General features: G+C 61.3%; 1 protein-coding gene and 1 long non-coding RNA gene across 2 annotated transcripts; one reads left to right on the top strand and one right to left on the bottom strand.

Moving 5' to 3' along the window:
* The first annotated feature begins 191 nt into the window (after positions 1 to 191).
* Positions 192 to 8,442, top strand: Creld2 (CRELD disulfide isomerase 2). The gene is made up of 10 exons (XM_026413581.2): positions 192 to 405; positions 643 to 725; positions 1,324 to 1,434; positions 1,986 to 2,077; positions 2,885 to 3,061; positions 4,576 to 4,671; positions 5,647 to 5,730; positions 6,469 to 6,564; positions 6,970 to 7,110; positions 8,175 to 8,442. The coding sequence occupies exons 1-10, from the start codon at positions 280 to 282 to the stop codon at positions 8,228 to 8,230; spliced, it is 1,062 nt and encodes a 353-aa protein (XP_026269366.1). The 5' UTR covers positions 192 to 279; the 3' UTR covers positions 8,231 to 8,442.
* Positions 1,778 to 27,770, bottom strand: LOC113200204 (uncharacterized). Its single transcript, XR_003303008.1, has 3 exons — positions 27,727 to 27,770; positions 3,725 to 3,904; positions 1,778 to 1,833 (listed from the first exon to the last, which is right to left on the bottom strand). It is a non-coding gene; the product is annotated as an uncharacterized LOC113200204 (long non-coding RNA).
* Between the last annotated feature and the right edge of the window lie 164 nt (positions 27,771 to 27,934).

Genomic DNA, 27,934 nt, shown 5'->3' with positions numbered 1-27,934 from the left:
CGAGAGGGGCGGGGCGCGAGTGCCGCTTCCGATTTCGCGGCCCCGCCCCTCCCGCTGGTAGCTGACCCGGGGCCTTCCCATTGGTCACCGCTCGTGGCGAGCCCGGATTGGGCCACATCAGGCTGGGACCGATCCAGCCGGCCAATGGAGGTGTGCGGGCTTCGGGATGGGCGGGGCCTCGGCGGCGCCGTCAAGTAGCCCCGGGAACGGCCGGCAAGCTGGCCGGGTGGGCGGAGGCCCAGCGCTCGGCCGCGGTTTGCCGCCTGTCGCCCGCCCGCCATGCGTCCACCGCCCCGCACCGCGCTTGGGTTTCTGCTGCTGCTGCTGCTGCCGCCCGCTCCGGACGCAGCTCGGAAGCTGACGCCCTGCCAGCAGTGCCGGGCACTGGTGGACAAGTTCAACCAGGTGGGCCGGGGCGTCGGGACGGGAGGGACCCCGATAGGGATCCTGGGGCGGTGGGGCCGGGGCAGTGGGAGTCCTGGGAACGGGGCAGGGTCGCGGAGACTGCAAAGCTATGGACGTGAGGTCCCTGCTGTGCGAATCAGTGTCACCGGGGACCGCAAGATTTGGGTCTTGGTGGGGAGTGCCCCCCCGGGGGGGGGGTCCCAGATGCAGAGTAGTCTAGCCCGTCCACCTCCTCAGGGGATGGCCAACACGGCTAAGAAGAACTTCGGTGGCGGCAACACAGCCTGGGAAGAGAAGACGCTGTCCAAATACGAATTCAGGTTGGCTCCCAAGCACCACCAGGGTTGTTGGAGGGCCCTATCTTGAAAGCCCAGGGTCTGCCTTTGGAACCTGCGATGAGGACAGATACACTGAAGGATCCCTGAGATGCCATCACCTGTCCTTGGTCTCCTCTGCCTCTGGCCTGGATCTAATGTGATGGCCCCTCACTGGCCTGGCTGCTTCAACCCTGCCCCCTGCCCCCTGTGGTCCATTCTCCTTGCACCAGCCTCCTGGAATGCTCCTGCCTGATTTACAAATTGAACCTCATCATAGGTTTGCATCTGTAGGTAAAAAACAGGTTTAGAGGGCTTGCTACTCCAGGATTCACATGTCCACTTGCCCCTTGGAACGTCTCCCACAGGATAAGGGAAGAAGTGTTCTTTATCCCTAACAGGTGGGATAAATCCCCTTCCCCCTCTGCCCAGAGCCTGGTACCTGACCACCCCAGGGTATGGGCTGCTGTGCTCTATCCATGTGTTGGTTTGAGGTCTGCTTCACTAGAGGGGCTGTGGTCCCAGCCTGGCCACAGTTAGGACTCAGGACTTGTCTGAGTGAGTAAGCCAGTGCCCCCTGATGCTGATGGTGTTTGTGTTTCAGTGAGATCCGGCTCCTGGAGATCTTGGAAGGCCTGTGTGAGAGCAGCGACTTTGAGTGCAACCAGATGGTGGAGCAACAGGAGGAGCGCCTGGAGGCCTGGTGGCTGCAGCTGTGAGTGTGTGGCCTGGTGGCACCTGTGCAGTCACCAGACATACCCAGAAGTTGCTGATGTCCCCATTGTCCCTGTCTCCTGTTTTAGTCATATGTTACCATTTTTTATTACCAGAGTATGACTCTCACAGCCAGGAAGCTAGCTAGAAATTCCTATGCACACCTAACTCTTGTCCCCCAGAGGAGCCTCAGGAGCTCATACAGTGCCCTGTACAATGCCCCCTGCCCTCCGGGTCTCTTCCCATACTCAGTAGCAGTCTGAAAATATTACATGGAAAATCCAGAAAAGAGCAATTCAGTCATTTTATTAAGTTCTTGTTACAGTATTTTTAAAATTATTGTTATTGCTAATCTTTCACTGTGTCTGATTACAAATTGAACCTCATCATAGGTTTGCATCTGTAGGTAAAAAAAAAAAAAAAAAAAACACATTTAGAGGGCTTGGTACTCCAGGGTTCACGTGTCCACCTGCCCCTTGGAACATCTCCCACAGGATAAGGGAAGCAAATGTTCTTTGATGCTGCGTTCAATGGACATTTTCAAACCATTAGGAAGAAGAAGTACCCTGACCTGTTCGAGTGGTTCTGTGTGCAGACACTGAAAGTGTGCTGTTCTCCAGGCACCTATGGGCCAGCCTGCAGTGGTATGTTCTTGGGGAAATTTCAAGTCTACATCATTCCTCTAGTTTATTTCTGGTTCCCAAGTGTTTAAAAGCCCACAGGGGTCCTGGGCTGCTTTAGCTGCATGAGCTGGTGTGTGGGACCCTGCCTCCTGTGTGCAGCAGGGACCCTCCAACACCTGCCCTGGGGGAGCAGCATCTCTGCTTGGCTTCAGAAAAGTTCTCCCTCGGACTGCAGAACGCTGAGTCAGTTCCAGTGCTCTTTTGGTGCAAGGACCACAGACTCAGCAGCCCCCACCCTGCAGAGGACTGTGGCTGGGTTGTCCACTGGCCCTGATGTGAAGCACTCGTTGAAATTGGAGCTGCAATTTACTGTTGGGTTATAGAAGCCAGTCATGTTAGTCAGGCTGGGTTAGGAGGCAGTTCACGTTCACACCCTGCCTCCAGTGCTACAGCCACTTCCACCCGTCTCTCCCACTTTCCCTGGCCGCGTGCTGGATGCACATGCCTCCCGGGGGGGTCCCACCACCTATGCACAGGCAACCTTGAATCTTCCCAAAGTCAGGCTTTGTAATGAAACCAGGAGATGTGGCTGGTTCCTGTGCAGGTAATCCAGCATCCGCCCTGTCAGCCCCTGGAGGCTGGTGTCTCCAGGTGCCATGAGCAAACTTGCAGGCTTATCTATTAGCAGGAATGTGCAGGGCTTGGATTTTAGGGAGAAATCCAAACACTCTTTGGTTAAAAGTAACTTGAGGGGTGTCCTGGAGTTTTCCCACTAGCTGCCCCTGGGTGTGTGCTGAGTATGGGTTTTTGTCATCCCCCCCCCCCCAGCATGCCAGGGAGGCTCTGAGAGGCCCTGCAGCGGAAATGGCCACTGCAACGGAGATGGCAGCAGACAGGGGGATGGGTCCTGTCAGTGCCACATCGGATACCAGGGACCGCTCTGCAAGGACTGTGTGAGCAGCTACTTCAGCTCACTGAGGAATGAGACCCACAGCATCTGCACAGGTAGGCCCAGTGCCAGTGTGCTGCCCAGCCCACCTGCGGGAGCTGTGGAGGTGGGAACAGGGGCAGCCAGGGACTCCTTGGCCCCAGGTGTCCAGGGGAGCTTAGGAGACCTGAAGATGTGACCCTTAAGAGAGACCCTTAAGCCAAGTGCAGTGCAGCATGCCTATCATCCCAGCGGCTTTGGAGGCTGAGGCAGGAGGATCATGAGTTCAAAACCAGCCTCAGCAAAAGCAAGGCCCTAAGCAACTCAGCGAGACCCTGTCTCTGAATAAAACACAAAGTTGGACTAGGGATGTGGCTCAGTGGTGAGCAATTACCTAGCATGTGTGAGGCACTGGGTTTGATCCTCAGCACCCCATAAAAATAAATAAATAAATAAAGTTATCACGTCCATCAACAACTAAAAGAAATTCAAAAGAAAAAAAGAAACAGCCCTGAGCCAGGCCAGGGATGCACCTCTGTAATCCCAGCAGTTTGGTAAGCTCAGGCAGGAAGATCACAAGTTCAAAGCCAGCCTCAGCAGCTTAGCAAGGCCCTGAACAACTTAGTGACACTCTGTCACAAAAGAGCTGGGGCTGGGACTCAATGGTAAAGTGCCCTGGGTTCAATCCCCAGTACCAAAGAAACACCACTGAACAGCCCCCAGAAGGAAAAGCTACTCACGCCTGCTGTGAGCCGTCCTGGGAAGGACTTGAAGTCTCTCGTTGAGTGGCAGGTTGTCACCCCTGTGGTAGGTGCCCTTGGTTGTTGGGCTTGGCACTTAGTGCGGCACACGGGATGTGCTCATGGCCACTCAGACAGCGATGTGGAGGGAGCAGACACGCTGAGCCTTGCAGGAGTTGGCTGCACAGGAAATAGAAGGACTCTTGGAGGCCACTCGGGTGCCTGACCCCTGCCTGGTCCCTGTGCAGCTCCCTTCCTGCGGATGGGTCCTGCTAACCCTGGCTTGGCCACAGCTCCAGGGCTGGGCAGGCTTCCCCAGGGGTCCTCCCTTGAAGGAGCCTCCAGAGCTGCCCGTCAGGTCACACAGGGCAGTGCGGCCTTGGCCAGTGTGTGCCCTGGCTCACACGCACAGTGCTGGTTGCAAAGCCGCCCTCCCTCCCGCAGCCCAGCTCTCCCCATCGCCCTTGCCCAGGGGAGCTGTTCCTGGACTTCTGCTCAGGGTGCCTCTCGGGGACCGGTGAGGCCAGGCCTCGGATCCCTGCACCTGTCTTCCTCTCTCAGTGTTGGGGGTGTGCCCACCCAGCCCGTTGGCTCCAGAGTTCGGGTGGCTGTCCTTTCCAGGCCTGGAAACCTTCTGGAGTCCTGAAGGGCCGCGGAGCCTGCAGTCTGCTTTCCTCCCGAAGTCTGTAAATACTGGAACCACACGAGCAGATCCCCCTGCTGACCCACTCTTGCTTGCCTGGAACTTTTGTTCTCCTTCCTTCGGATCCCGCTGTTGAACTCGAGGTCCTCTTTCTGAAAGGAGGGTAGAGATTGCAGGGCGTTTCTGACGCAGCTGCTTTGCCTTCCAGCCTGTGACGAGTCCTGCAAGACATGCTCGGGCCCGACCAACAGAGACTGCCTTGAGTGTGAAGAGGGCTGGACGCGCGTGGAGGACACCTGCCTGGGTGAGGAGGGCACCGGGCCAGGGGACCCCACAGGGGCATGAGGGTCGTAGCGGGCTCTCATCCACTGCTGTGTCTCGGCCCTGTTCTAGTTGGTGAGAAGGTGATCTGGTGTTTTCATGGCCTGGGTAGAGGCTGACGTGTGACAGTTTTAGGAAGGACTGTCCCTGCCACAGTGTCCTTGTTGCCAGTGGCCCAGGGTGGCTGGGAGCTGCTGGTCCAAGCTGCCCCCTGAGTGGCCGACTGTACCAACAGCTCACCTTCCATCTCTCCATCTCGGGCAGGGTTGGGGGCCTCCCTGGGCCGACACCCTGCTGTGCCTGGTCCTGTGGGGGGACCTCTGTCCCGGTGTGCAGGCCCAGAGAAACTGAAGCACACACCTCCCCTGGAGAGCTGTGTCCAGCCACCAGCTGCCTGTGATCTTCCACCACCCTGACTCAGCGGCTCTGGCTTCTTGCCTGGCTGGGGAGGTGGCCCAGATCCCACCTTGGGGCACTGTCCCCAATGCAGGCCTGCTCTGTGCTCTGCGTCATGGTGCTGGGAGGCTCTGTCCTGGCCGACACACCATTGTCCGCTTGTTTCCTGCCTGCCTGTGGCCAACACCTGCTCCAGTCCTCTTTTGTATTACCCCCTCTGCTGCAACCACTCTGTAGCATCCTGGAGAGCGGGCACCAGCCTGGCCTTGCTGCAGCCAGGTGCCCTCCCGTCTGCGGGCATTGGTTTTGGTCTCTCCTCTCAGCAGCTGCTCAGCCTTAGGCACATTGGGGGCGTGGCCCCACAGGTTTCACCCGGGGGGAGGACACCAGGTGCCCGAGTACCAGAGGTTTGTCACGGCTCCCACTGCAGCCCGTCCACCTGGTGCCAAGTGCCCAGCATGACAGGCTGCCACCTCGTCCCCACCCCTGCCCTTGGAGGTCTCGGGATGGTGGCTGTGGGGACTGGAGTCCACCCAGGCAGCCTTGCTAAATTCCGTTCCAGATGTGGACGAGTGTGCGGCCGAGACGCCTCCCTGCAGTGAGACGCAGTACTGTGAGAACGTCAATGGCTCCTACACGTGTGAAGGTCCGGCGTGGGCACATCGTCCTCTCTGGGCTGGGGGGCTCTTGGACCTCAGGTCCACCGGTCACCTCTGGCCCTGCCACAGGCCTTGGTCCTCCTCCCTCGGCAGCAGGCTGCCAACTCGTGCGTCACACGAGGGGCTGGGGGCACGGCCCTCTCCACACTCCCTTGAACCTCTGGTGTGTTTCTCACCCTTACATACTTGGGCTGCTGTTGTAGGTAAAGCTTTCAACATTGGCTGTTGTCTGGGATCAGTTTTCAAATTGTCCTGCCAGGGGGATATAGGTGGAGGGTCATTCTGTCCCCAAGAAGGTGGTGCTGCTTCATGCTCCCTGCAGACCCCCATGTCTGCAGCTCTGCTGTTGCAGCCAGGTCCCGACCAGGAGGTCACACTGGAGACCTTGTAGTCCCCAACAGAGATTTTCCTAGGCTCCTCCTGGTCGGACACATTTCTGTTGCCCATCTTGAGGTGACTTTGGGAAAAGTTCAAGTCCTGTTTCCACCTCAGCAAGAGACTTGGGAAGGGCTGTTGTATTCCGTGCTTCTCCTGCCCGGAGTGCTTTCTCTCGGCTCTTTGGGAGCTCGACGGTCGCAGGTGGTCATTACAAAGTCACTCCAGTGGTTGATGAGGGAAGAGCCTGGATTCCTACCTCTGTGGGCGCCTCTGACCCTCATCAGTGTGGCTTGGGCCCTGCACTGGCGTGGAAGGTGGTCTGACGTCCCTTCCCTCCTCGTTTCTAGAGTGTGACTCCACCTGTGTGGGCTGCACGGGAAAAGGCCCAGCGAAGTGTAAAGAGTGTGTCTCTGGCTACTCGAAAGAGGATGGACAGTGTGCAGGTCAGTGAGCTTGTTTCTGCCGAAGATGGGACCGCCCCAGGGACCACTGTGGGCCCTAAGAGACCCTCACCCAGTGGGTGGGAAACTGCTCTCCTTTTCCTGCAGACAGGTCCTCCGCCTTTCCTGGGTGGGGACCGGGGGAGGGTGGCCAGCTGTAGCCGTGAGTGCTGAGGCTCGAGGTGCTCAGGCCTTGGCTCCAGGCCACTCACCGGCCTCCTGCCCACACACTGCCTGGTGTCTCGTTTCCTGCAGTCAGGGGCCCGGCCTCTCCCTTGAAGCCTCTCCTGATGTCCGTCACTCCTCTCTCTGACACGCAACCCCTGGGCCTCCCGGGTGGATTTCATGGTCTCTGGTGTGTGTTTGCTAAAGGAAGTGATTTATGGAAACTGGACGTTTTTATCTCAGACGTAGACGAATGCTCACTAGTAGAAAAAGCATGTAAGAGGGAAAACGAGAACTGCTACAACACCCCGGGGAGCTTCGTCTGCGTGTGTCCTGAGGGCTTCGCAGAGACAGAAGACGCTTGTGTGCCAACGGCACAGGGTGGTGAGTGGGCGGCCTTGGCTCCCAGGTGCTGGGCTTGGGGACACCTGCTGCCTGTGGGAATGAACAGGAGAGCAGTCTTGGGGTGACAGATTCCTGGGAGGCAGCTGTGGGCAACCTGGGCAGCGCACGCCGGGCACCAGCTCCATAGGACACAGACAAGCTGGGGCAGTGGACAGCACCTAGTGGAAGAGTAGTGTTCAGGCTGGACGGTGGGGTCCAAGGTGAGGCCAGGTCGGTAGGTCGCTGCAGGGAAGGAGAGGTGGAGGGTAGGAGAGCAAGATGGTCCCACTGAGGGTCTGGGTCAGTTTTCTGGAGCTTCTCTGTGTCCTGGAGCCCGAGGTCAGGGTGTGGCGGGGCCTGCTCTTTCTGAGCCTGTGAGGGAGGGTCTGTCCAGGCCCTGTGCTTGGCCTGCAGACAGTCATTTCCTCATCTTTACCTGGTTGTCCAACTCTCTGAACTGTGGTTTTTGTGAGGAGTCCACCGGTCCCATTGGCCCCAGGCCCACCCCAGCGACCTGATCTTTAAGATCATCTGCAGATACCCTGTTTCCAAACAAGACCACACTTGCAGGTGCAGGGTGGGACTTGAGCATCTCTGGGAGGCACAGTTCAGCGTTCAGCCTTGGGGGGGTCTTGTAAAGTTCTAGAATGTGGAGAGGGAGCGGGCAGTGTTCAGGGAGATCACAGCAAGAGTTTTGCAGAACCAGGAAAGTAAGATCCAGAAGCCCCATCCATAGGCCCTGCCTGTGCAGGAGCTAGAGAGGAGAGAGCTTGGCCTCAGCAGTGAGGCAGGGCTGGAGGGCAGGCCCCAGAGCCCTCTGCTGCCCCAGTCTGTGCCGCAGGCCTCTGCACAGCCCGCCCGCTGCCTGCCTGGACACCCTGGCTGTGGGTGCTAGGCGCAGGGCCTTCCTCCTGGGCTGCCCTGGAGGCTGCAGGTCCAGGGGGAGCCAGGGCATGGGCCAGGGTGTGTGGGGACGTGAGCTCCTGCGTGCCCCGTGTGCCCCAGTGAAGATGGGAGGCCTTCCCACGGGCCTTTGGTCAGTGATCCCTGTCGCCTCCTGACAGAAGTGCCGGAAGAAAACCCAGTACAGCCACAGCCACCCTCACGTGAGGATCTGTGACAGCGTCCGTCCGGGTCAGAGTCAGTCCCACCCTTTAAATTATTGAGAGTGGCGTCCTGTGGGAAAGGCGGCCCTGTGGATGGCGGGGGAGGAGCTTGTCCTTGGAATGGGACGCTCACCTGGCCCTTTAAAAGCTGCACTTCCCGATTGTTCTTGAGCAGATTTGTATATTTTGATACCATTCTTTATAATAAAATTGACCATTGAAAGTAGTTGGAAACGGCGCGTGGGCTCACCTCGCTGGCCCTGTGGACCTTGAGCACTGCCCCAGCAGGGACGGGCAGGACTGCCTGGGCCTGCAGAGGGCGCAGCCGAGCAGCATGTCTGGGCCGCAGGCCTTCCCCAGCAGGGCTGCGTGGGGAGGGCCCTCAACCTGGGGCTGCTGGGGCTCAGAAGTGTCCCCTTGTGTGGAAGGCTGGTTCCCCAGCCAGTGGTGCTCTTGGGAGGTCGGGAGCATCTCGGGGCCTTCCAGCTGGGGGAGCATCCTCTACAGGGCTGTTGGGACCCCGTCCCTTCTGTGTGCTTTCAGCTCCCACCGTGACACTCTGCCTCACCATAGGCCCAAGCAAGGCGGCTAATCAGTCAAGGATGGGAACTTTCACCACCAAAACAAACCTTTGCTCTTTTTAAGTTGATACCCTCAGGAGTTTTGTTTCTAGAAGAAAAAGCTGTCTGGCAGCAGTGCAGCCTGTGACCTGCCAGTCAGTGGTGTCCAGAGCATGCAGTGGGGAAGGACCCACCTTGTGTGTTGCTCTGAAGAAGAGTCCCACCAACCCCAGGGTCAGGTCCTCATCTGAGAATGAAGAGAGTCTCAGAAGAAAGGCAGCTGTGGGGTGGAGAGGCTTGGCCTCCTGCAGCCCCACTGGGACGCCCCCCTCCCCACACGCCCTGCCCCTGCCCTGCTCAACATAGAGAGACAGAGGACAGATCCTCCACTGTGTCCCTCCAGGAGGGAGGCTCGGGTCCCCAGGGGTCCGCCAGCCCCGCCCCCTGGCTTCCTGGTGCCCTCCTGCTGCTCTCCTCATCCGTGTGAGATGGTGGGAAGGGGTGACCCTTCCTGCTGTGTCCTCCTTCCCCTGCCTTGACCTGACGGAACCACTGGCCACACCTCCGCGCACAGGCCGACATGTCACTCTGATTTCTTCCAGGTCTGTCCACCCGTCCCACTTGCCACACTGGCTCTCCTCTCCATCTCCCAAGGGGACCTGAAAGCAGCCTGGCTCACCCTGCGCAGGCTGCCTGGTCCAAGTGGGTAGGGAGCCTGAATGGGGACAGAGGTGGCCAGTGAGCTGACACAGCTGTCTCCCTGGGAGCTAAGAGGACTGTCCAGAGACAACTGCAGTATTCAGGCCCAGTGGCCTTGGCCAGCAGGGAAGCAGCTGGGGAGACCCACTGGGGCTTCTAGGGTGGGCAGAGCATGGAGAGGGCACAGTGATAGTGGGAAGGAGGGAGAGGCAGGGAGTGGGCAAGGGTGTGGCTGAGTCCCTGGGGAACCAAATGGCCACTGGATCTCAAGTGGAAGGATGGAGCCTGCAGTCAGGAGACAACCAGGACCCCCCCAAGGGCGGCACAGATGAGGGAGCTTGTGGGAAAAGGCAGGTCTGCACTGGAGGTGCCTGGGGGTTCAGATATGTGTGATGGCTGGCAGCTGTCTGCAGGTGGTGGGAGGCCAGGGGAGCTAGAAGGAAGCTCCTGGCCCTGGGGTACCTCAAGAGGCCGGGATATGGGGGGGGGCACCTTGTGCACAACAGCATGTGGGGGTCTAGCAAGCCCAGCTTCCTGCCAGGTCCCCCAGGTGGGGTGGCAGGTGAAGCCAGGCCAGATCTCAGTGGCATAGCCCCAGAACTGCAGCCTTCTGTCCCCTGAAATCCAGAAGGTCCTCTAGGTGGCACTGTGTTCCAGCTCAGCAGCCCAGGGCAGTGCAGGGTACAGGGCATGTCTCTCCTGTGGGTGGTGCCATAGGTGTCCTGAAAGGCCTGGGGATGGGTAGTTGCTGGGACACTGGCCACAGCCGGGCTCCCGCACCTGTCTCCGGGCGGAGGGAAGAGGTGAGGTGGGCAAAGGTCAGCTGTCCTTGCCCCCGGGGACACGCCCCAGATCCCCCCCATCTGCCCCCAAACTGGCACTGCTGAACCTCAGCTTTCTCACCTGTGAACAGGGGGGATGTTCCCAGCAGAAGGAGCTGGGGCCACAGGGGGTGACCCGGCCGAAACTGGAGCAGGGAGTTGGGCAAGGGTGCAAGTGGGGCAGAAGGGGTGGCCACGGCTGGGCGGGGCGAGGGGTGCAGCGGGGATGTGGGCCCTGCGGGCTGGCTCATACCGACCTCCAGGGGCGGCCCCGGGGCTGGCGCGCGCTTCCTGCCCGCAGACTCCCGACCTCGCCCGGCGCGGCCGGCAGGCGGCGCTGAGGGACTGTTCAGGCTGGGCCACCGCCTGGACAGCTGCTTCCTGAAGCCCTGTGACCGCGACAGGCCCCCTCCCCCGTCCCTCACCCCACTGCGGTCCCCAAGCGTGGGCGCGGCAGGAGCCTGGCACGTTCTCTCTTGGGCCAGCATCAACATTGCCCTCCTTAGGTGACCTGGGTTCTGCCCAGTGCTTTCTCACCTGACCTAGGGTTCTGCCACAGCTGGTCCTAAGGTAGCCACCTGCCATCCCTCTCCTCAGCAGATGGCCTCTCTCCAGGTCAGCAGGGAGTTTAGTTATGAACCAGGGAGTCAGGGGTTCTGCCCGTCTCTTGGTGGGAGCTGAGGCTGGGGTTGGCAGGCAACAGCAGCACACTCTGGGGCCTCTGCCCAGGTCCTGAAGGACACACACCCAGGTCCCGCACACAGCCAGGCTTCATCCCAGGAGAACTGGCCTTCCCTGGCCTTTGGCCTGTGGGGCTGGACCCACACTAACTCCTGTGGAGTGTGTCTTGATGCAGGGGTTCTGGAGCCCCACATTCTCAGCAGGTAGTCACGATGTCCCCAGGAGCTTGGAACAATGTCTGGAGACACTGGTTCCTATGACTGGGTGAGGGAGGGAGTCAGTGGGGCCAGGGATGTGCTCAACACCTTCATGTGCACAGGACAGTGCAGAATGACCAGGGTGCTGATGGAAGCCTTTGGGTGGCCAGCTGGACCCCAGCCCAGGTGGATGGAAAGAAGGGGCATGCTGGGAACATAGACCTGCTCTGTGGGGACAGTCACACCTCTCCTGCAGTGACCAGTACCTTCTCACCCTGAGGCAGCCTCACTGTCCAGTGGGTGCATGTCCTCTGTCCTCTCACAGCATGGTCGTGTGGTCACTGTGCCAGCACAGAGACTGATGGCTGGCTGGCTGTGTCACCTGCTAGGCTATTATCTCTACCTGGTTATCCAAAGCCTCCTGCATGGTGGTGTATTCTGGTGGGTGTTAAAAGGAACTTAAATTGTCCATATCTAGCCAGACACAGTGGCCACACCTGTAATCCCAGCAACTGAAATCTGAAGCAGGAGGACTGCAAGTTCGAGGTCAGCCTCAGCAACTTAGTGAGGTCCTGTCACCAAATAAAAAATAAAAAAGGGCCAGGTGCAGTGGCACATGTCTATAATCCCAGGGGCTTGGGAGGCTGAGGCAGGAGGATTACGAGTTCAAAGCCAGCCTCAGTAGCTTAGCAAGGCCCTAAGCAACTCAGCAAGACCCTATCTCTAAGTAAAATATAAAAAGGGGGCTGGAGTGTGGCTCAGTGGTTAGCTAAGTACCTCTGAGTTCAGTCCCTAGTATCAAAAACAAAAAGTCCACATCTGTGAGTTAGGCCATCTGCGTAGCTCTCCCCAACCCCCTCAACCCTGACAGCTCCATCTTTCTCTGACCAGCCCCCTGAACAGCCAGACAGGCCACTTATCCACTATTCTACTTGGCAGATGGCCACTACCCGCATGCTGGTCCTGACTCTCCCTAAGTCAGCTGGCCATAGGAACCCCTGTCCAGCCACTGCCTGAGCCCAGGGCCAAGGAGAGGTGCAGGGGTACTGGTGCCACGTGGCAGGTCCATGCAGGCTGCACCACTGCGCACTGTGTTCTGCGCTCCCAGGCGCACCCTCTCCACCCGTAATGGCCATCCCTGGACCATCCAACCTTCAGAGGGCAGATCCAAAAGAGCTGGTGCCATGGTCAGTCCAAGCACACTGTCACAATTGTCCTATGGCCAGGCATTGCCTCTCCTCCAGGGTCAGCCTTGCTCTGCATCTGGGCTGTCTGCAGGGCCTTCCACAGTCACTTGGCCATAAACCTAGTTGCTGAGGCTGGTTTTGAACCCAGGTTGACCCATTAGAGTGTCCGTCTAGAGGGTCAGGTCATATATGGCACTTGTGTGCAGGCTGCTCCTGTTTGGGTGCCCCAGTCAGAGTTGCCCTTTGGTGTCCCCAGTGTTGGGCTGCATCAGCCCCAAGTGTGGAGCTCCTGCTTCATGGCCACTGCTGCCTTCGCATGCTGTGCATTCTTTGGAGTGAAGGTCGAAGGGTGCAGCCATGCTGACCCTGCTCAGAGGGGATCCTCATTCCAGTGCATGTGTCCCACAAGTACCCAGGGTGCTGGCCACTTCTCTGCCATCTGGTGTCATTAGCAGGGACACTGGCACAGAGGCCTGTGGATGTCCCGCAGTGCAGGGCTCCAGACTGTTGGGAGGGTGAGAATCACCACGGCCCTGGGGAAGGGCCACCTGTGCACTCCGTGTGCCATGAGCCTGCAGACCCTCCTGCTGGGTGGGGGCCACACCACAGCTCTGGAGCCAGGGAAACTCGCTCTCCTGAAGACCCAGGTCTGGTGCTATTTGGGTTGTTCTTGCAGTGCCTTCCCTCTGGGCCCACCCACATGCCCCTGTAGGGGCCAGACATCTATGAAGATGCCAGGGACCACCACCCTAGCATCTTTTGGGTCTTAAAATAACTTCCAGGATGTCACACTTGTGGTTTACTCTTTGTCGAGGACAGTTGCAGAGGTCTGCACTAGACTTTTCTGCTACTATGGTTAGGTATATCTGTCCCTCTCTGTTCTAGGACTGGAGAAATGACCCCTGGTGGTATGACCTGGCTGCCATAATGTCCACCCTCTGGACACCTCCCTGTCCAGTGGGAATCCCCCATCCTTATGGCCAGGACAGCAGTGACAGGTGGGTGTGGAGGGGGTCATTGTGGAGTGACTGGGGGAGCACAGGGGCCTGTGGCACTGTCCACATTCCAAGAGTTGTTAAACCCACAGGGGTGTCAGGCTGCTGGCCATGCTCCAGTAGATCCCAGGGGTTGAAAATGAGCATCACTGGCCGGGGGGCAGTAGGCTGGAAGAAGCAGGGCCTGGTTCCTGGGGACAGGGTCTGCATGTGGTTGGGTCCAGCCTGGGTCCTCTGCGGGGACTGCAAGCCCCTCAAGACACACTCCCTCTGTGCCTGGCTCAGCGCGCTCTCAAAATGCCCACTGGGGCTGGCTCTGCGCCAGGAGGGACAGCGGCCAGCTGGAGCAGAAAGACCTCCTAAAGACCTGCCTCCGATCCCCAATCCCCGGGGTCTTCGGAGAGATGTTTTAGTATCCTACCCGCTGTCAAGGACCTGGTCCTTTGGCACCTATTGCCTGCAGCCGGGCATCTTGTGCGGGGGGGGGGGGGGGGGGGCGCCCCGGGCTGCGTCCCCCCAGGCCCTCTGCCGTGTAGGGAAGGTTGCCCTCCGGTCTCTGCGTCCTTTCAGCCCGGGCGCGCGGATCCCACAGCGGTGGGACGACAGCGGGGCGACCCCTGAGAGTCCCTTCCCGCTGGTCGGCGCCCTGGAGACCCCATGGCAAGGAGGCGACGGACGCGCGCCCCCGGCCCTCCTTGAGCGCGCGCCTCGCAGTCCCCACTCCGCCGGGCGACCCAACTCTGCGCCGCGCGCCACCGAAGGGCCACCGCCCTGCGCCGCGAGCCACCGAAGGGCCACCGCCCTGCGCCGCGAGTCCCGGCGGGGGCGCGGCAGGCGGGAAGCGCGGGGCGCGGCGCTGGCGGGAAGGGGCGGCGCCGGAAGGGCCCGAGGACCGAGGGGGCGCCGGCTGCGGGCCGTGCGCAGCTCCGGGGGCTCGCCCCGCCCCTGCGCCTCTCCCCCGCCCAGCGGCTCCGGGAATCCCCCCTTGGGAGCCAATAACAACGCTGCGGCGGTGACGGTGGCGGCGACACCAGAGCTTTCGGGGCTGAGGATTCTTGGAAAGCACTTGGCGACAGGTGACCCGGGGCCGGCGTTCTCGGGAGTCCCGCGGACGATGACCCCAGAATGGCACCGAGTCTAGGTTCCGGATCCCTGAGGAAGCCCGGGGTCTGCAGTGCACGTCGCAGAGCTGCAGCGGTCCCGCCCGTCCAGCGCGCCACGCGGGCCCTGGACATCGCGCCCGCCAGCGGGCGCACGTCTTTGTTGTGCGTCGTCTGCAGCCTGACTGGGCCCAAGGAAACAGGGGCACCCACCCCTCCCCTTGAGGCTGGGACACTCGCCAGGGCTGGGGCACATCCCTTCTTCAGGCTGCGCCCACTGTGGGTTCCGGGTCTGACCTTTTCAGCTGAATCACTTTTGCAGATTCAAAAAGTCAGCGTAAGAGCAGGGGCTGTGAGGCCTACCGCCCGCACACCCCCGCACACCCCCACACCCCCCACACACACACCCGCACCCCCCCCGCACCCCCCCCCACACCCCCGCACCCCCCCACACCCCCCACACACACACACACCCCCACACACACACACACACCCCGCCTGGGACGGCCCGCTCCTCCGGTGGCTCAGGGCCCAGCTGACTCCTCCCACATCACTTGTCACTGCTGACACTTGGTTAACCTGCCAAAGGTGGGGCAGGTGGCAGCAGGGTCAGTTTGGACTCTTGATAGAAACAGTGGCCTGGAGGGCAGGAGCTCAGCCGCCACAGCACAGCACCGCCCCTCCCACCCCACGTGTTATTTGTGAGAGCCAAGCCCAGTTTCCAGCAGCCGGCTGCACCCTGGGTCCCCCGCTACCCCCTGTCCTGGGCCTCACTATTAGCACCTTCTTAGGGTTCGGTGTAGCTGGAGAGTTACCTCTCTAGCTGCTGCCCCAGGTGAGCCTGGACCCCCTGCCCAGCTGCTGCCCAGACAACAGTGGCCCTTGTCTGACCGCCTGGGTGGGAGCTGGTACCAGCCCCGGGTGTCTCCTGCCCAGCCCCCACCCCACCAGGGGCAGCAGGCTGGCCGCATTGTCCATTCACCCTCCGCCCTCACTATTAATAGCTCTCTGGGAGAAGCATTTGCTATAAATAGCCCCCAGCCCCTCACATGGGCTCATCAGACCCTGTGCCTGGGTGCACACAATCACCCGCACACACTGCACACTGCTCGCTCCGAGTAGCATGCTGGGCAACCTGCCCGTTCCTGCCTCTTTAGGGCAAAGTGCATGGAGGGGCACCACCCCACCTGCCCTCCAGACAGATGCATGGCCATCCTTGTGCCCCTCACCACCTGGGGTGGGAGGCTGACCCAGCCCTGCCTCAGCTGGCCGCGCTTGCTTCACAGCCCAGCCCACTTCTGTGGGTCACTCAGGAGCCTGGCCCTGCAGGCTCTCCCTCACTCTTGAACTCTTTGTGAGGCAGACACTGCAGCCCACCTGGCAGAGCACCCCGATGGCCGAAGCCAGCCTGGAGGAAGGCCTTTAGACCCCTGCCCGCTCCCAGGGGTCCAGCCAGTACATGGACCCAGCCCTGGCTCTCTGCTCTGGATACTGCCAGGTCAGGCATGAGGATCATAAGGTCCTATCAAGCCCCATGGAGACACAGGCTCAGCACAGCCTTTACCCACTGACTCCCACTCAGGGACCCCAAGGCTGGCTCAGCCTCCCACCTGCCCTATGGGCCAGGCGTCACTGAGCTCCCGTCCCATGCTCTGACCCCAAGGCCTCAGCAAGCAGGCAAGCTGTGGTCCCCCTGCGACAGGGTGGCTGCCTGGCCCAGGATAGCCTTCCCTGCTCAGACGGCCTGGCCCCTGTGGTTGGCAACAGGATGGGGAATTGGGGGCTGCTGTTATTGTGTAGAGAGGGAAAAGGGAAAACAACCCTGTTTACGGAAAAGGCGCGTCCGGTGCCGCTGGCCAGTGGCCTTCCTGGTGGGACAGAGGTCCTTTGTTGGGAAAACAGGAAGCGAGGGTTTCCATGACCTTCTAGCCACCCGCCGGCCGCCTGCCCCGGCTTCCGCTGATTCTCAGCAGCCTCTGCCAGCCATCAGCTGCTGCTGTGTCCATCCACTTTTTGTCCATTCCTCTGACTGGTGCCCAGGCGACCAGCTTTGGGACAGATCAGCCTGTCAAAGTTCATGGTCAGGGTAGGTCACTTGGAGAGCATCTCCTGCCGTTGGTGCTCCCAGTCACACAGGAAGGAACACCTGCAGTGCTCCAGGTGCCTGGGTGCAGGGGAGCTGAGCCCCAGGCTTGTGGCTTGCAGCTGCCCGAGGCCAGCCTAGACAAGCCCAGGAGCGTGAGTGAGAGGTCTCTGTCAGGTCCTGATGGCGTGATGCCCCCAGGGTGTCCAGGAGTTAACCTAAGGAGCAAGGGCCTGCCTGTGTACAGCTGTGTGCCAGGGACAGCTGGCCAGGCCTTGGGAGGGGCCGAAACACCCAGAGGCCCCCAAGATGCATACCTTCTCCCCACCTGGTATGATCCTGGGGTCAGAGTTCACTGTGTCCCTGCTGCCCAGGCCAGAATCCACCCATGGCCTAGACACTGCTCTGTTCACTAGTGGTTCCTTCCTGATGTGGGTGGCTGGGCACACCTGTGTTCACATATGCACCAACACCACACACGCCACAGTTGTGCTCAGTGTCCTCACGTGCACACGCATGGGACACACATGCTCACACACCCACACCATACCACACACAGGCAGGCACCTCTCATCATATGCAGAACAGGAACAGCTGTGCCCCAAGCAACCGCATCTCAGCCATTCCCCTGCCCGGGCACCTCCGTCTGCCCAAGCTGGCCTGGGAGGGTCTCAGGACCAGGCTTCTGTCTCTGCAGAGCACCCAGCCCCACAGCCACTGGGCTGGCTGCGCTGCTCAGAGTGCGCTCCATGGCGTTGGCTCCGCACCCTCACTGCTTCTCTGACTCTCTGGGTGGGTTCCCCAGGCTGTGCTCCCTCTTGGGCCCTTGTGGGTCTGAGGTGTCCTGTGTGGTGCCTGAGGCTCTGGGTATGGTGGCCAAGGAGGACTCAGCACTGACCTCTTGGGGTGGAAGCTGCATGGAGGGAGGCTGAGGGGCCCCCATTGTTGCAGAGATGAACACAGTGTGCCACCTGGGATGGGGACTTGGAGCGGGGCGGGGGGGGGGTCCCAGCTACTTTACAGGTTCCTGATGGGCCCGGAGGAAGGACTAAGGTGGGGCAGAAGGCCAGGCATGCAGCAGGACTGATATGGATGTGCTGACCTTGTGCCTCAGCACAGAGCCACCCTGGACCACACCCGTGTCTGGCTGACAAAGAACTGGCAGGTGGGAGAGCCGGGAACGGCAGGGACTAGAGGTAGGGAAAGGCCCTGGGGCCACTGGGAGGCATCTGCTGCCCTCCTCCTGTTGCGGGTGTGCTGCCCAGGTTAGGCTCTTCAGTCTGGGTCCAGCGTCCCTAGTCCAGATCTAGGACTCATGGTCCAGATCAAGGGTCCCAGGGTCACCCCTGTTCTCTCACCAAGGGGGACCCATTATCCACACTATCAGGCATACAGCAGGTGCTCAGGCTCCACCCCTCAAATTCTTCCAGCACCTAAGGACCTGCAGGCTTGAAAGGTCACGAGAGTCCAAGGCTGTGCAGGTGAGAAAAGGAGGTGGGGCGGAGCTGTCCTCCAGGGACCCCGCAGCAGTACAGCGGCTCCTGGGCCAGGAGGGCAGCTGGCTGAATGGAAGGGAAACCAGAAGTCAAGGGCCCGGGTGCAGGGGTCCCCTCCCTCGGGCCACCTCTCTGCCGTGCCAGTGTCTACCTCTGTCACCTCTCCCATCCTCTGCAGTGCGCAGACCCAAGGCTCCCCAGAGGTTCACTGGACAGGGAGTGAATGAATGAACCACCGTCCACACAGCCCTCCAGCTCCTCCCTGCACCTCCGCCTGGCGGAGGATGGACGCGGGCGTGAGATGTGTGTGCGAGCTGCTCTCCGCAGCGCTGGGCCCCACGCAGACACCCTCCCAGGCAACAGAGGCTGCCTGTGGGAGGGGAAAAGGCCCAACAGGCAGAGCATGTGACTCTGGAGCTGCAGGCAGCACGGAGGTGTCTGGGTGGCTGAGGCCACCGCCCCCCCTTCTGGAGACACAAAGCCGCAGCTGTTCCCAGCCAGTGGGCCCGGGCAGGGCAGTGTGGTCAGGGCAGCTGGGTCCAGGCTGAGGCCCCAGAGAGGAGGGTCAGGGTCCAATGGACTCGCCCACTGTGGTGAGGTCACCTGACAGAGTGGGCCGTGTGAGGACCCCGAGTGCCCACCACGGCCTCCAGGCCGAGAGTTGGCCTCCGGGTCCAGATCCCAGGGTCAGGGGTCCTGTCATCCCACAGAGAAGAAAGCTCCAGTCCCTGGACCTGCAGGCTGTGGGATGGAGCCCAGAGAGAGGAGCCTGCAGCCATCGGGGAGCAGCCTGGGGTCACCACGGGGCTCTGGCGGGGATCGAGGGGGCTCCCGGGCCCTCTCACGCAGCACCTAGGACGCACACACCCTTCAGGTGAAAGGACCACCCAACCAGCACCCTGACTCTCAGCAGATGGCACCTTGAGGCCCGGAGAGGTAGCCGAGCCACAGCTGGGCCTGCCCCAGACACCGTGAGCCGACCCACAGGCTGTGAGAACAGGCCATCTGCACCTGAAGGAGAGCTGGGCACTGGCCGAGCCCTGGCAGGGACAGGGAGGGGAGGGGAGGGGGTGGATCCAGGACGGGGCACTGGCCCTTCACTTTGGTCCATGATGGATCTGGGTGGGTGGTGGCAGGAGGGCTAGGGAGGGAGGTCGATGAGGACCGGAACAGAGGCACGCTTGGAGGACGCCCTCGGGAGGGCAGGGGAGAAACCGTGGCCTGGGCCAGGAAATTCCCACCAGTGAGACCTGCGTGACGGGGGTCCAGACGGGGGTCCTGAGCCCAGCAAGAGAGGGGACAGGGAAGGAGGGGGCTGGGCACTATGGGCCAGCCCAGTGGGGGGCAGCCATGGAGCCACGCTGTGAGGGTTGGCCTGGAGTCCACGCGGAGGTGCAGGGGCTGTCCCCATAGAGGTGGTCTATGAGACGCTGTGGGGGGCTGGTGACCCACAGAGGGAGCCTGTAGGGGCACCAAGCAGGTGTGGCAGCCAGCTGTGGGTCAGGGAGCAGAAGAGCAGGTAGGTTTCCCCAGCCATGGGGTGGGGAGGCCACGGGGTCGGGTGTATGTGATCGGAGCTGGTTGGGGGACAGGAAGGAGTGTCAGGGGAGTGAAACCTGGGGACTGCCAAGGGAGGCCACCAGGAGGCTGCCATCAGAAAACAGGCAGCAGCAAGTGACCACAGGGATCTGGAGAAACTGGGCCTTGGTGCCTCGGTGGTGGGAATGGAACCCAGGCAGACCCAGGCTCGAAATGCCAACCACGGAGCCCCAGGCCTCAGACTGCCTGAAGTTCTGAAGACCAGGGAGTCCACGCAGACGGGCTGCACCTGCTGGGGGCTCTGGCTGAACCACCTCGGGGTGGAGAGGGGGGAAGAAGGGGGAAAGGTGGGAGAGGAGGACGGACAGACAAGTTGTCTGACGACTGCGCCAATCTCAGCTCCTGTGACTGACACCTCCCTCTAGGCCCCTCCTCCCAATACCACCAACTGGGAATCAAGCCCTGGGAGACCCAGCAGCCCAGCTACTGCAGGGACAGGCCTGGAGGACCTCGTGCTCAGTGAGGAAGCCTGTCCCAGAAGGACAAGCACTGCCTGAGTCCACTGGGGTGAGGTGCCTGGGGTGGCCACGTTCATAGACAAGGAGTTAATGGCTGTCCCAGCAGCTGGGGAGGGGACAGGATTTCAGCTGGGGGGGGGGGTATGACAGGCCCTGGAAATGATGGGGTGGCTGCCCAGTGCTGGGGCTGGGCCCCATGCCACTGGACTGTACCCTTCAAAGTGGTTACATGGAAAAATTTGTGTTTTCCTGCCGAGTACCGTGGCATACGCCTGTCATCCCAGCAGCTCGAGAGGCTGAGGCAGGAGGATTGCGAGTTCAAAGCCACCTCAGCAACTTAGCAAGGCCATGAGCAACTCAGCGAGACCCTGTCTCTAAATAAAATACAAAAAAAAAAAAAAAGGTCTAGGCTGGGATGTGGCTCAAGCGGTAGCGCGCTCGCCTGGCATGCGTGCGGCCCGGGTTCGATCCTCAGCACCACATACCAACAAAGATGTTGTGTCCGCCAAATACTAAAAAATAAATATTAAAATTCTCTCTTTCTCTCTCTCCCTCTCTCTTTAAAAAAAAAAAAAAAAAAAAAAAAAGGTCTAGGCTGGGATGTGGCTGAGTGGATAAGCACCCCTGGGTCCAGTCCCCAGTAACAAAACAAAATAAAACCAGCCTCCAGCCAAGTCAGTGAGGCGCAGCAGGTCTAGCGGCCTAGTTAGAGCGAGCAGGCGTGGGTGAGCGGGAGTGGGAGCCTTGCTGTCGCCAGGATCCCACGGGCTCCAACACCGGCATTAAGACTCGCCTTGCTCCATATAAAGATAAATAGTGAGATTTATAATCATGTCTTCAAAATTTAATTTTCCTTGGGCTGGGGATGTGGCTCAAGTGGTAGCGCGCTCGCCTAGTATGCGTGCGACCCGGGTTCGATCCTCCTCAGCACCACATACCAACAAAGATGTTGTGTCCGCCGAGAACTGAAAAATAAATATTAAAAATTCTCTCTCTCTCTCTCTCTCTCCTCTCTCACTCTCTCTTTAAAAAAAAAATTAATTTTCCTCACTTAGAACTGCGCAGCAGAAGACACACAGGACAGGCTGAGGAGAAGAGCTCAGCACTCACAAGGCCACTGTCCCCGGCTTTCTGAACAAGGGACCCTGCAGACCCAGCAGCCAGCAGGGCCTGCAGCCAGGCAGAGAAGCTGATGCAGATGGTGGCAACCTCCCCTCTCCTGCCCTGCTGCAGCTTGAGCTGCGTCCCTCAGCAACGGGGTCTCAGGAAGGCCCCAGCAGACCCACGAGGGGTGGCATGGTGAGGCACAGTAGGGCGCTAGGAAGAGGAGCAAGCAGGGCGGGCCCGCAGGTGCTGGCAGGGCTCTGCTGGGGGACCTGTCCCCGCGCCGTGACTGCACAGGCCCCGAGCTCTTTTAACAATGTCTACACTCACACACTGTTTTCACTTGTGCTAGGGATTGAACCCAGGGCCTGGCACAAGCCACGGAAGTGCTTTGCCGCTGGACAGAAGCTTCTTTGGGCCTCTCTCCCCTTGGAGGGGCCTCCCCCACCTCTGGCCTTGGGAGCTCAAAGATGCTGGGACTGTGTAGTTTCCAACACCCACCAGTTCCCCTCAGGCAGCAGGGTGTCTGCCCACCCCTGTCCCCTCACTCTACCCCTGCCTGGGCTCCCACCACCCAAAGTCCATCTGCACTCTACCCACCCTGTCCTCCCCTGGCTTCCCAGAGGGGAGAGACCCTGGTGTCTGCTCAGAACCAGGGAGGACAGGGAGTTCCTGCCCCGCTGACCTACAGAGCCCTTCAATAGCTCTCAGGGGTGCTGGGCCTGGGGTGCCCACCCTCCCTGAGACCCAGTGGGGCCTGGACCCTGACGGTAGCCCAGGGCTGGGCTTCAGCAGGCTGTCCCCAGCAGGGAGAGGGCCTCGGGGGCCATGGTGGGTGGGGCACAGTGGGCTGGGGCCTGACCTCTGATGGGCAGGGACCTACTTGAAAATAGCCAGACTCGGCCCTGCGTGGCCAACTCCAGTGCCCGCTGTGCTGGTGAGGAGGTACCAGTGCTGTCACCTGGGAAGTCCAGAGGTTTCCTGGGAACCCATTTGTCATGCAAATGTGCCTCCTGGCCCTGCCGCCTGCCCCTGGGCTCTGCTGTCTGTCCAGGTGGACCTGGCTGGTTGCCTCCTGGAGCCCCCCACAGTGCTGGCAGCAGAAGGACATTCCCTCATTAACAGGACGCAGCTCCAACCTGGCCTGGCTGGGACTTGACCCTGCCCAGCTGGGGGTGGGGGCGCACTGGGGCTGAGCCTCAGTACCCAGCCTGGCCCCTGCCAGCCGCATCCTGGCCCTCCTGGCGTGAACTCTGGAATGCTGTGGCACAGGGCAGAGGACCTAGGCCTCGGTACACCTCCTTGCTGTGCTGGACTGTGAGCCATGAGAGAGGTGGGCCTCTCGCCCCTGCACCCCACAGGCCGGGCCTCAGCCCTGCTCAGCCTGCCACCGCCCTGGTTGCTGAGCCTGCCACAGCTGTCCCCCACGGGGCTGTGTCAGCTCCCTGTGTCCCTGGGGCCCAGGCTCAGGGTGTCTGGGCTATAAGTGAGGGTCCTGCCCTGGGGCTGGTTAGCCTCTGGGCCCATGTACTCCGTGGTTCGTGTGGCTGGCACTGGGTCACTGAGTGACAGAGGCTCTTCTGTCCTCCTGTGGGCTCAACAGAGTCTCAGTGTACCCTGTCCTGCCCCTGTGCAGCGTCCAGGCACCCAGCCAGCATGAGGCGGACTCAAGCTGAGCACCGGGCCCACCCTATGGCTGCCTCAGCACTTGACACTTCATGAGACCGGCCAGCTTGGCCACCATCAGTCCTGGGAAAGACGGCAGCTCTGGGACCCATGGAGCGGCCCTGTGGGCAGGGTGACATGGCCCTCCCTTGGAGCCCTTCTCATGCCTGGGCCCTACCATTAGCATCTGTGCCTCAGGGTGGCCAGGGGGTCCCTGAGGGCCCTCAGCTCCTGCTGCAGAGCCCTCAAGGCCTGGTGCCCTCCAGCCTGGGCCCTGGGCCTGTGCTCTCTGACATGTCTCCCTGGCACCCTCTGGGTCCATTTCAGGTACACTGTCACCAGGTGGTGAGATGTCTCGGGCGCGTCACTTAGTGTAAACGGGCGGTGTTTCCTGTGGCTGGAGTGACGTGAGGCAGAGAGAAGGCCATTGGATGTGGAAGCCACCCAACACCCCCTGCGCCCATCGCCCAGTGACCTCTGCCCTCCAGCCCTCTGTCCCCCCAGCTGGGCAGAATCTGAGATTCCCACCGGCCCAAATAGCAGCCCGGCCCTGGTGGACCCCTTCTTTTCACAGCCCCTGCCCAGGCCCTTGGGGAAGAGCCTGTCCCTGTCCTGACCCCCTTTCCTGACCAGGGCTCTTTCTAGTGTAGATTGGGGACCTGGCCACCCTGCCTTGGGGGCAGTTCTGGGACAAGCCTGATGGAGAGCTCTCGGGGAGGGAGCCAGGAGCCCTGGCAGGTCATTCCGTGGCTGCCACTCACTGCCCAGACAGCATCGGCACCCAGGAAGGATGTCCTCGTCAGGGACTAGAACCAGGACTGTGCAGCCTGGCCTCTGTCACCGCGAGACTTCCAGAGGAAGCCAGGGCTAAGGCCAGGTCCCCAGAGCCAGTGGAGACAGCCGCACCAAAGGAACCTGCAGGGCTGCGGGGAGGTGGTGAGTCCTCCCCCGCCCCGGGAAGCCTAGGCAGGGGAGCGCCCAGCACCCAGGAGGTGTGGCGAGGAGGGCTCCGCGGAGTCTGCAGGCTTCGGACAGGGACCTTCGTGCTGCACGTCCTGACTGGGCTGCCCTGCCCACTGGCCCTGAGCCACGGCCAGCTGGGGACACGGTGTGCGGCAAGAACAGGGTGTGTGTTTGCTCAGGGTGCCCGGAGCCTGGTGAGGGACAAGGGCCCATTGTATCCCAGGCTGCCCTGCCCCACTGGTCTATCCACCATGCCCCCACCCATCAACCCTGCTCAGAGACCCCACCCCTGTCTGTAGCTGCTGAGGGTCCCGTGGGGCAGCTGCCCTGCTAGGCCTGCTCCATACCCACTAGGGGTCTGCTGCAGCCCCTGCTCAGGTCCTATGGGCTGAGCTCAGAGAAGAGGGCCTGGCCGGGCCCCTTGCCGGAAGGGCCTCAGGGGGCAGGGGTGTGGATGGTGGCGGGTGAGTGCACTTCCAAGGCCACTCAGCTGCACTGGGAAGTCTAGGGACAGCCCTTCCCCTCCCCAGCCATGAGGTGTATCCCAGGCTCCGAAGGGCCTTGAGGTGGACAGTAGTGCCTAGCTCACCAGTGAGGAACGGTGGCTGGGGGGTCACCAGGACAGTGAGGACATGGACACTGCAGGCACACATGTGAGTCATAGCAGAGGAAGGACTGGCCAGGTGCGCAGAACTGGTCTGACCAGATGCGGGAGGTGTGTGGGGGTGTGTCTGTGCTTGCTCACCTGGATTTGCGGAGGGGCCCACCAGGAGGCAGGCGGAACAGAGGCCACAGCCTGCGTCATGGGCATCACCTACGGCAGCATAATGGGCAGGTGGCCACCGGCGGGGGTATTCGCTTACGGGGAGTGGCAGGGCAGGTCTGGGTGCTGAGCCTTGATAGATAGGCCAGAAGGAGTCTGGCAGGCAGGTGGGCAGGGCCCAAGCAGGCACCCCACCCGCCCTCACAGGTCAGAGATGCATTGATGGGGACGTGGACAGACCACAGAGGGTAGGACCCGGCTGGGTTGCCAACAGGCCCCACTAAGAGGCCAGACCTGGCTGGGGCCTGGTCCCTGGGGAGGCCAAGACCCAGCTCCACAGCCCCACCTCTGGCTCTGCCCACAGGCAGCCGCCAGTGCCCTCCAGAGCCCTTGAACTGGCTGAGGCCAGGCCAGTCTGACGGCTACCTGAGGCTGAAGTAGCTTGGTCAGCTCCACATGCCCCTGCCCAGGTCTCACAGAGAGGCTCCATGCCCCAGAGGCCACTAGTCACCTCTGCTGAGGGTCTCAGAGACAGACTCTCAGCTGCAGTCCCTTAACCCAGCTGGACCGGCTCCTTCTTCCCTTGAACTGCCCCACTTCCTCCCACCCCAAGCCCTCTGTCCAGGACAGCTCCTCCGGACACTCCTGCCCCAGCAGTGGCCTCGCCCTCCTCCCTGATCGTAAACCTTTCCCAGAGAGAGGCCAGTCCCACAGTGCCAGGGCTCTGCCCTACCTGCTCACTCCTGGTCCTGGACTGACTCAGGTGTGGCCACCCAAACTGGCTCCCCTGTGGCCACTTTGCCTTCCTGAGCTTCAGTTTCCCCTCTGTGAGTTAGGACCCAGAGGAGGACGGGGCCAGGGCGGGTGGGCAGGTCTGAGGGTATGGACCTGGTGCTGGGCTCTGCTGCACTGCTCTCCCACGACGACAAGCTGTGGTCCACCCTGACGCAGGACCTGGAAGGGCCCCACCCCTAGACCTGAGCCCAGTCCCACCCCGTGGCTTGCCAGCCAGCCCTGAGCCCCAGGGGCTCTCGGCCAGGCTGAGGCTGAGATGGGGTGGAAAGAGCAGGCGTTAGGTCCTGTGGGCCAACAGCATTGGTGGGAGATCCTGGGGGCTGGCAAGGACAGGTCCTCCCGGGGAGCCCGTGCTCCTCACGTTGGAGGACAGTGGAGGAGACCCAGGGAGCCGGGAAGGTCTGTGAGCAGGGCAGGGACACTTCAGAGACAGCTCCAGAGGCTGTGAGGAGTGAGGAGGGCCCCGTGGACAGTGGACAGGGGTGCGGGCCGGTGGGGACAGGCAGGGCCCGAGGAGCCGTCGGGATGGTGCAGCAGGCGCTGGCTGAGTGAGTGCCATTCTGGCTGTCCCTGGGCAGCCTCCGCCCCGGGGTCCCAAAGAAGCTGACTCGCCCACCTGGGAGACACCAGGGCCTGGTCGAAACCCCAAAATGGTGCGTCCCAGAAACCAAGAGTCAGCGGCTTCCCTCCCACTGCCTCGGGCAAAGTCACCCAGATGAGGGTGTGGCCAAGACCGTGGCACAAAAGACAGAGAGGAGAGAGGGGGGGCCTGGTGGCCCATCCCACCCTGCTGGGCAAAGCGCCAGTGTGGGTACGTCTGTCCTAGGTTGCAGGAATTCTGGAGAGACGTGGCTGGGAGTGGGCCAGGTGGGCACCTCTGTGCCCGGGGATGCTGGGCCCGGACCCACCTGCTCAGCTGGATGGCTCTTTCCCCCAGGGACCAGCTGGAGCAAAAGGCTGGTTCTCTTTCTCTGGGCAGCCCCCATCTCAAACAGGGGCCCCTTCCCAGCATCACCTGGTGGATGTGTGCCTGGACTCCTGAGCAGACGCAGACAGAGGTGGGCTGCAGCGGTCAGTCAGGACTCCAAAGGGCAGATCACCCCTGGCCCTGGCCCCGTCAGACCCTGAGGGACCCTGGGTTCTCCTTCTCCCCCTCCTGGCACTGCTCAGTCCTGAACCCAGGAAATGGGGGGCTCTCGGAGGAAAGGTGCCTGCTCAGGTGGCAGTGGCCCTGCGGCTGGGTGCGGGGCAGGCGGCCTGCTCAACCCCTAGGCCCTGGTCTACCTGCAGCCCAACCCCCCCCCACCTACCCTCTCCCCAAGAGGCTGGTATCCCAGGAAAACACACCCCGGCCAGGGACAGCACTAGGCGGTCTGGGAGTGGGAATAGGCAGAGGGGCAGACAGGACAGGTGTGAGCCAGGTGGGCAGCAGGCTCAACAAAGTTAGCCAGCACTGACCCAGGAGCCAGGGGCACGGGAACCCCAAACAGCTCACATCTGCAGCACCACCCGCCCCAGCAGGTCCTTGGAGGCCTCCAGAAGGCAGCGAGGACACGGGCAGGTGTGCCGTGGACAGGCCTCGTCCAGGCCTCACAGCCTCGGGCAGTGAGTCCTCTGGGACCCAAGCACCCACCGAGGCCAGAGAAGGCAGAGAAACGGCAGAGGGTGCTGGGTGGAAAGTGGCCCAGGGCCTGCAGGAAGCTGGGATGGAGAATGTCTTGGGGGTGGGGAGGCCGGCCAGAGAGTGAAAGTGCAGAATTCCTACCATTCTTTCCATGTCTGGGCAGTGACTCAGCTCTGGGCTTCCTGTGCCTGGCCAGGAATGCGGGGCCAGGAGGCCAGTCTGCACCCCCTCCCCAGCAGGCCAGAGCCCTGCCCTTCTTCCTCGCCAGTGCCACCCACACCCTCACTGCCTGTCACTGCCTAGCCTGGCTCTCCCGGCCACCATTTCACAGGAAGAGAGGACTAGACCCTGAATCTTGTGGAGAGATCCACACAGGGGGCCATGAGGTCCTGCCCCATCCTTGCTGTGACTCAGAAACCCCACTGAAGTTGTAGGAGGAGAAAACAGAGTGACCTCTCCCTGGGCCTGGGACATTTGGCCAGACCCAAGGTGTCCAGCCCTTGGCCACCCAAATGAAGCCACCCATCTCCTTTCTGGAAGAGAGGTGGAGTCCAGGGCTGCAAGACTGGAGGCCGTGCCCCTTACCTGGTGACCCCAAGGTGGCTGGGATGGCCTGGCTCTTTGCAGTGCGTTAGGGGCTGGGGGAAAGAGGAGGAGGCTTGCAGCCAGGGTGCCCGCTCTGGGGCCAGCTGGACGATGTACACACGGCCCAGTGCTCACCTGGGAAAAGTTGTGGACACAGGTGCATGGTTCCCTGGGCCCTGGTCCGGACTGAGCAGCCACCAGAGTGCTTGGGATGTCCTCCACACCAGACTGGGTGTCCCAGCTGCTAGCCTGAGAGTACCAAGCACAGCACCTCTCCAGGACACTCCTGGCAGCACAGTTGGCTGGGCTCTGGGCACCCAGAGCCCACAGGGTGTGTGGGGTG

The sequence above is a fragment of the Urocitellus parryii genome, chromosome 5 (genome assembly GCF_045843805.1).
Source record: "Urocitellus parryii isolate mUroPar1 chromosome 5, mUroPar1.hap1, whole genome shotgun sequence".
Taxonomy (NCBI): Eukaryota; Metazoa; Chordata; class Mammalia; order Rodentia; family Sciuridae; genus Urocitellus; species Urocitellus parryii.
The sequence above is the reverse complement of the archived record's forward strand: the minus strand, read 5'-3'. Positions and strand labels throughout refer to the sequence as shown.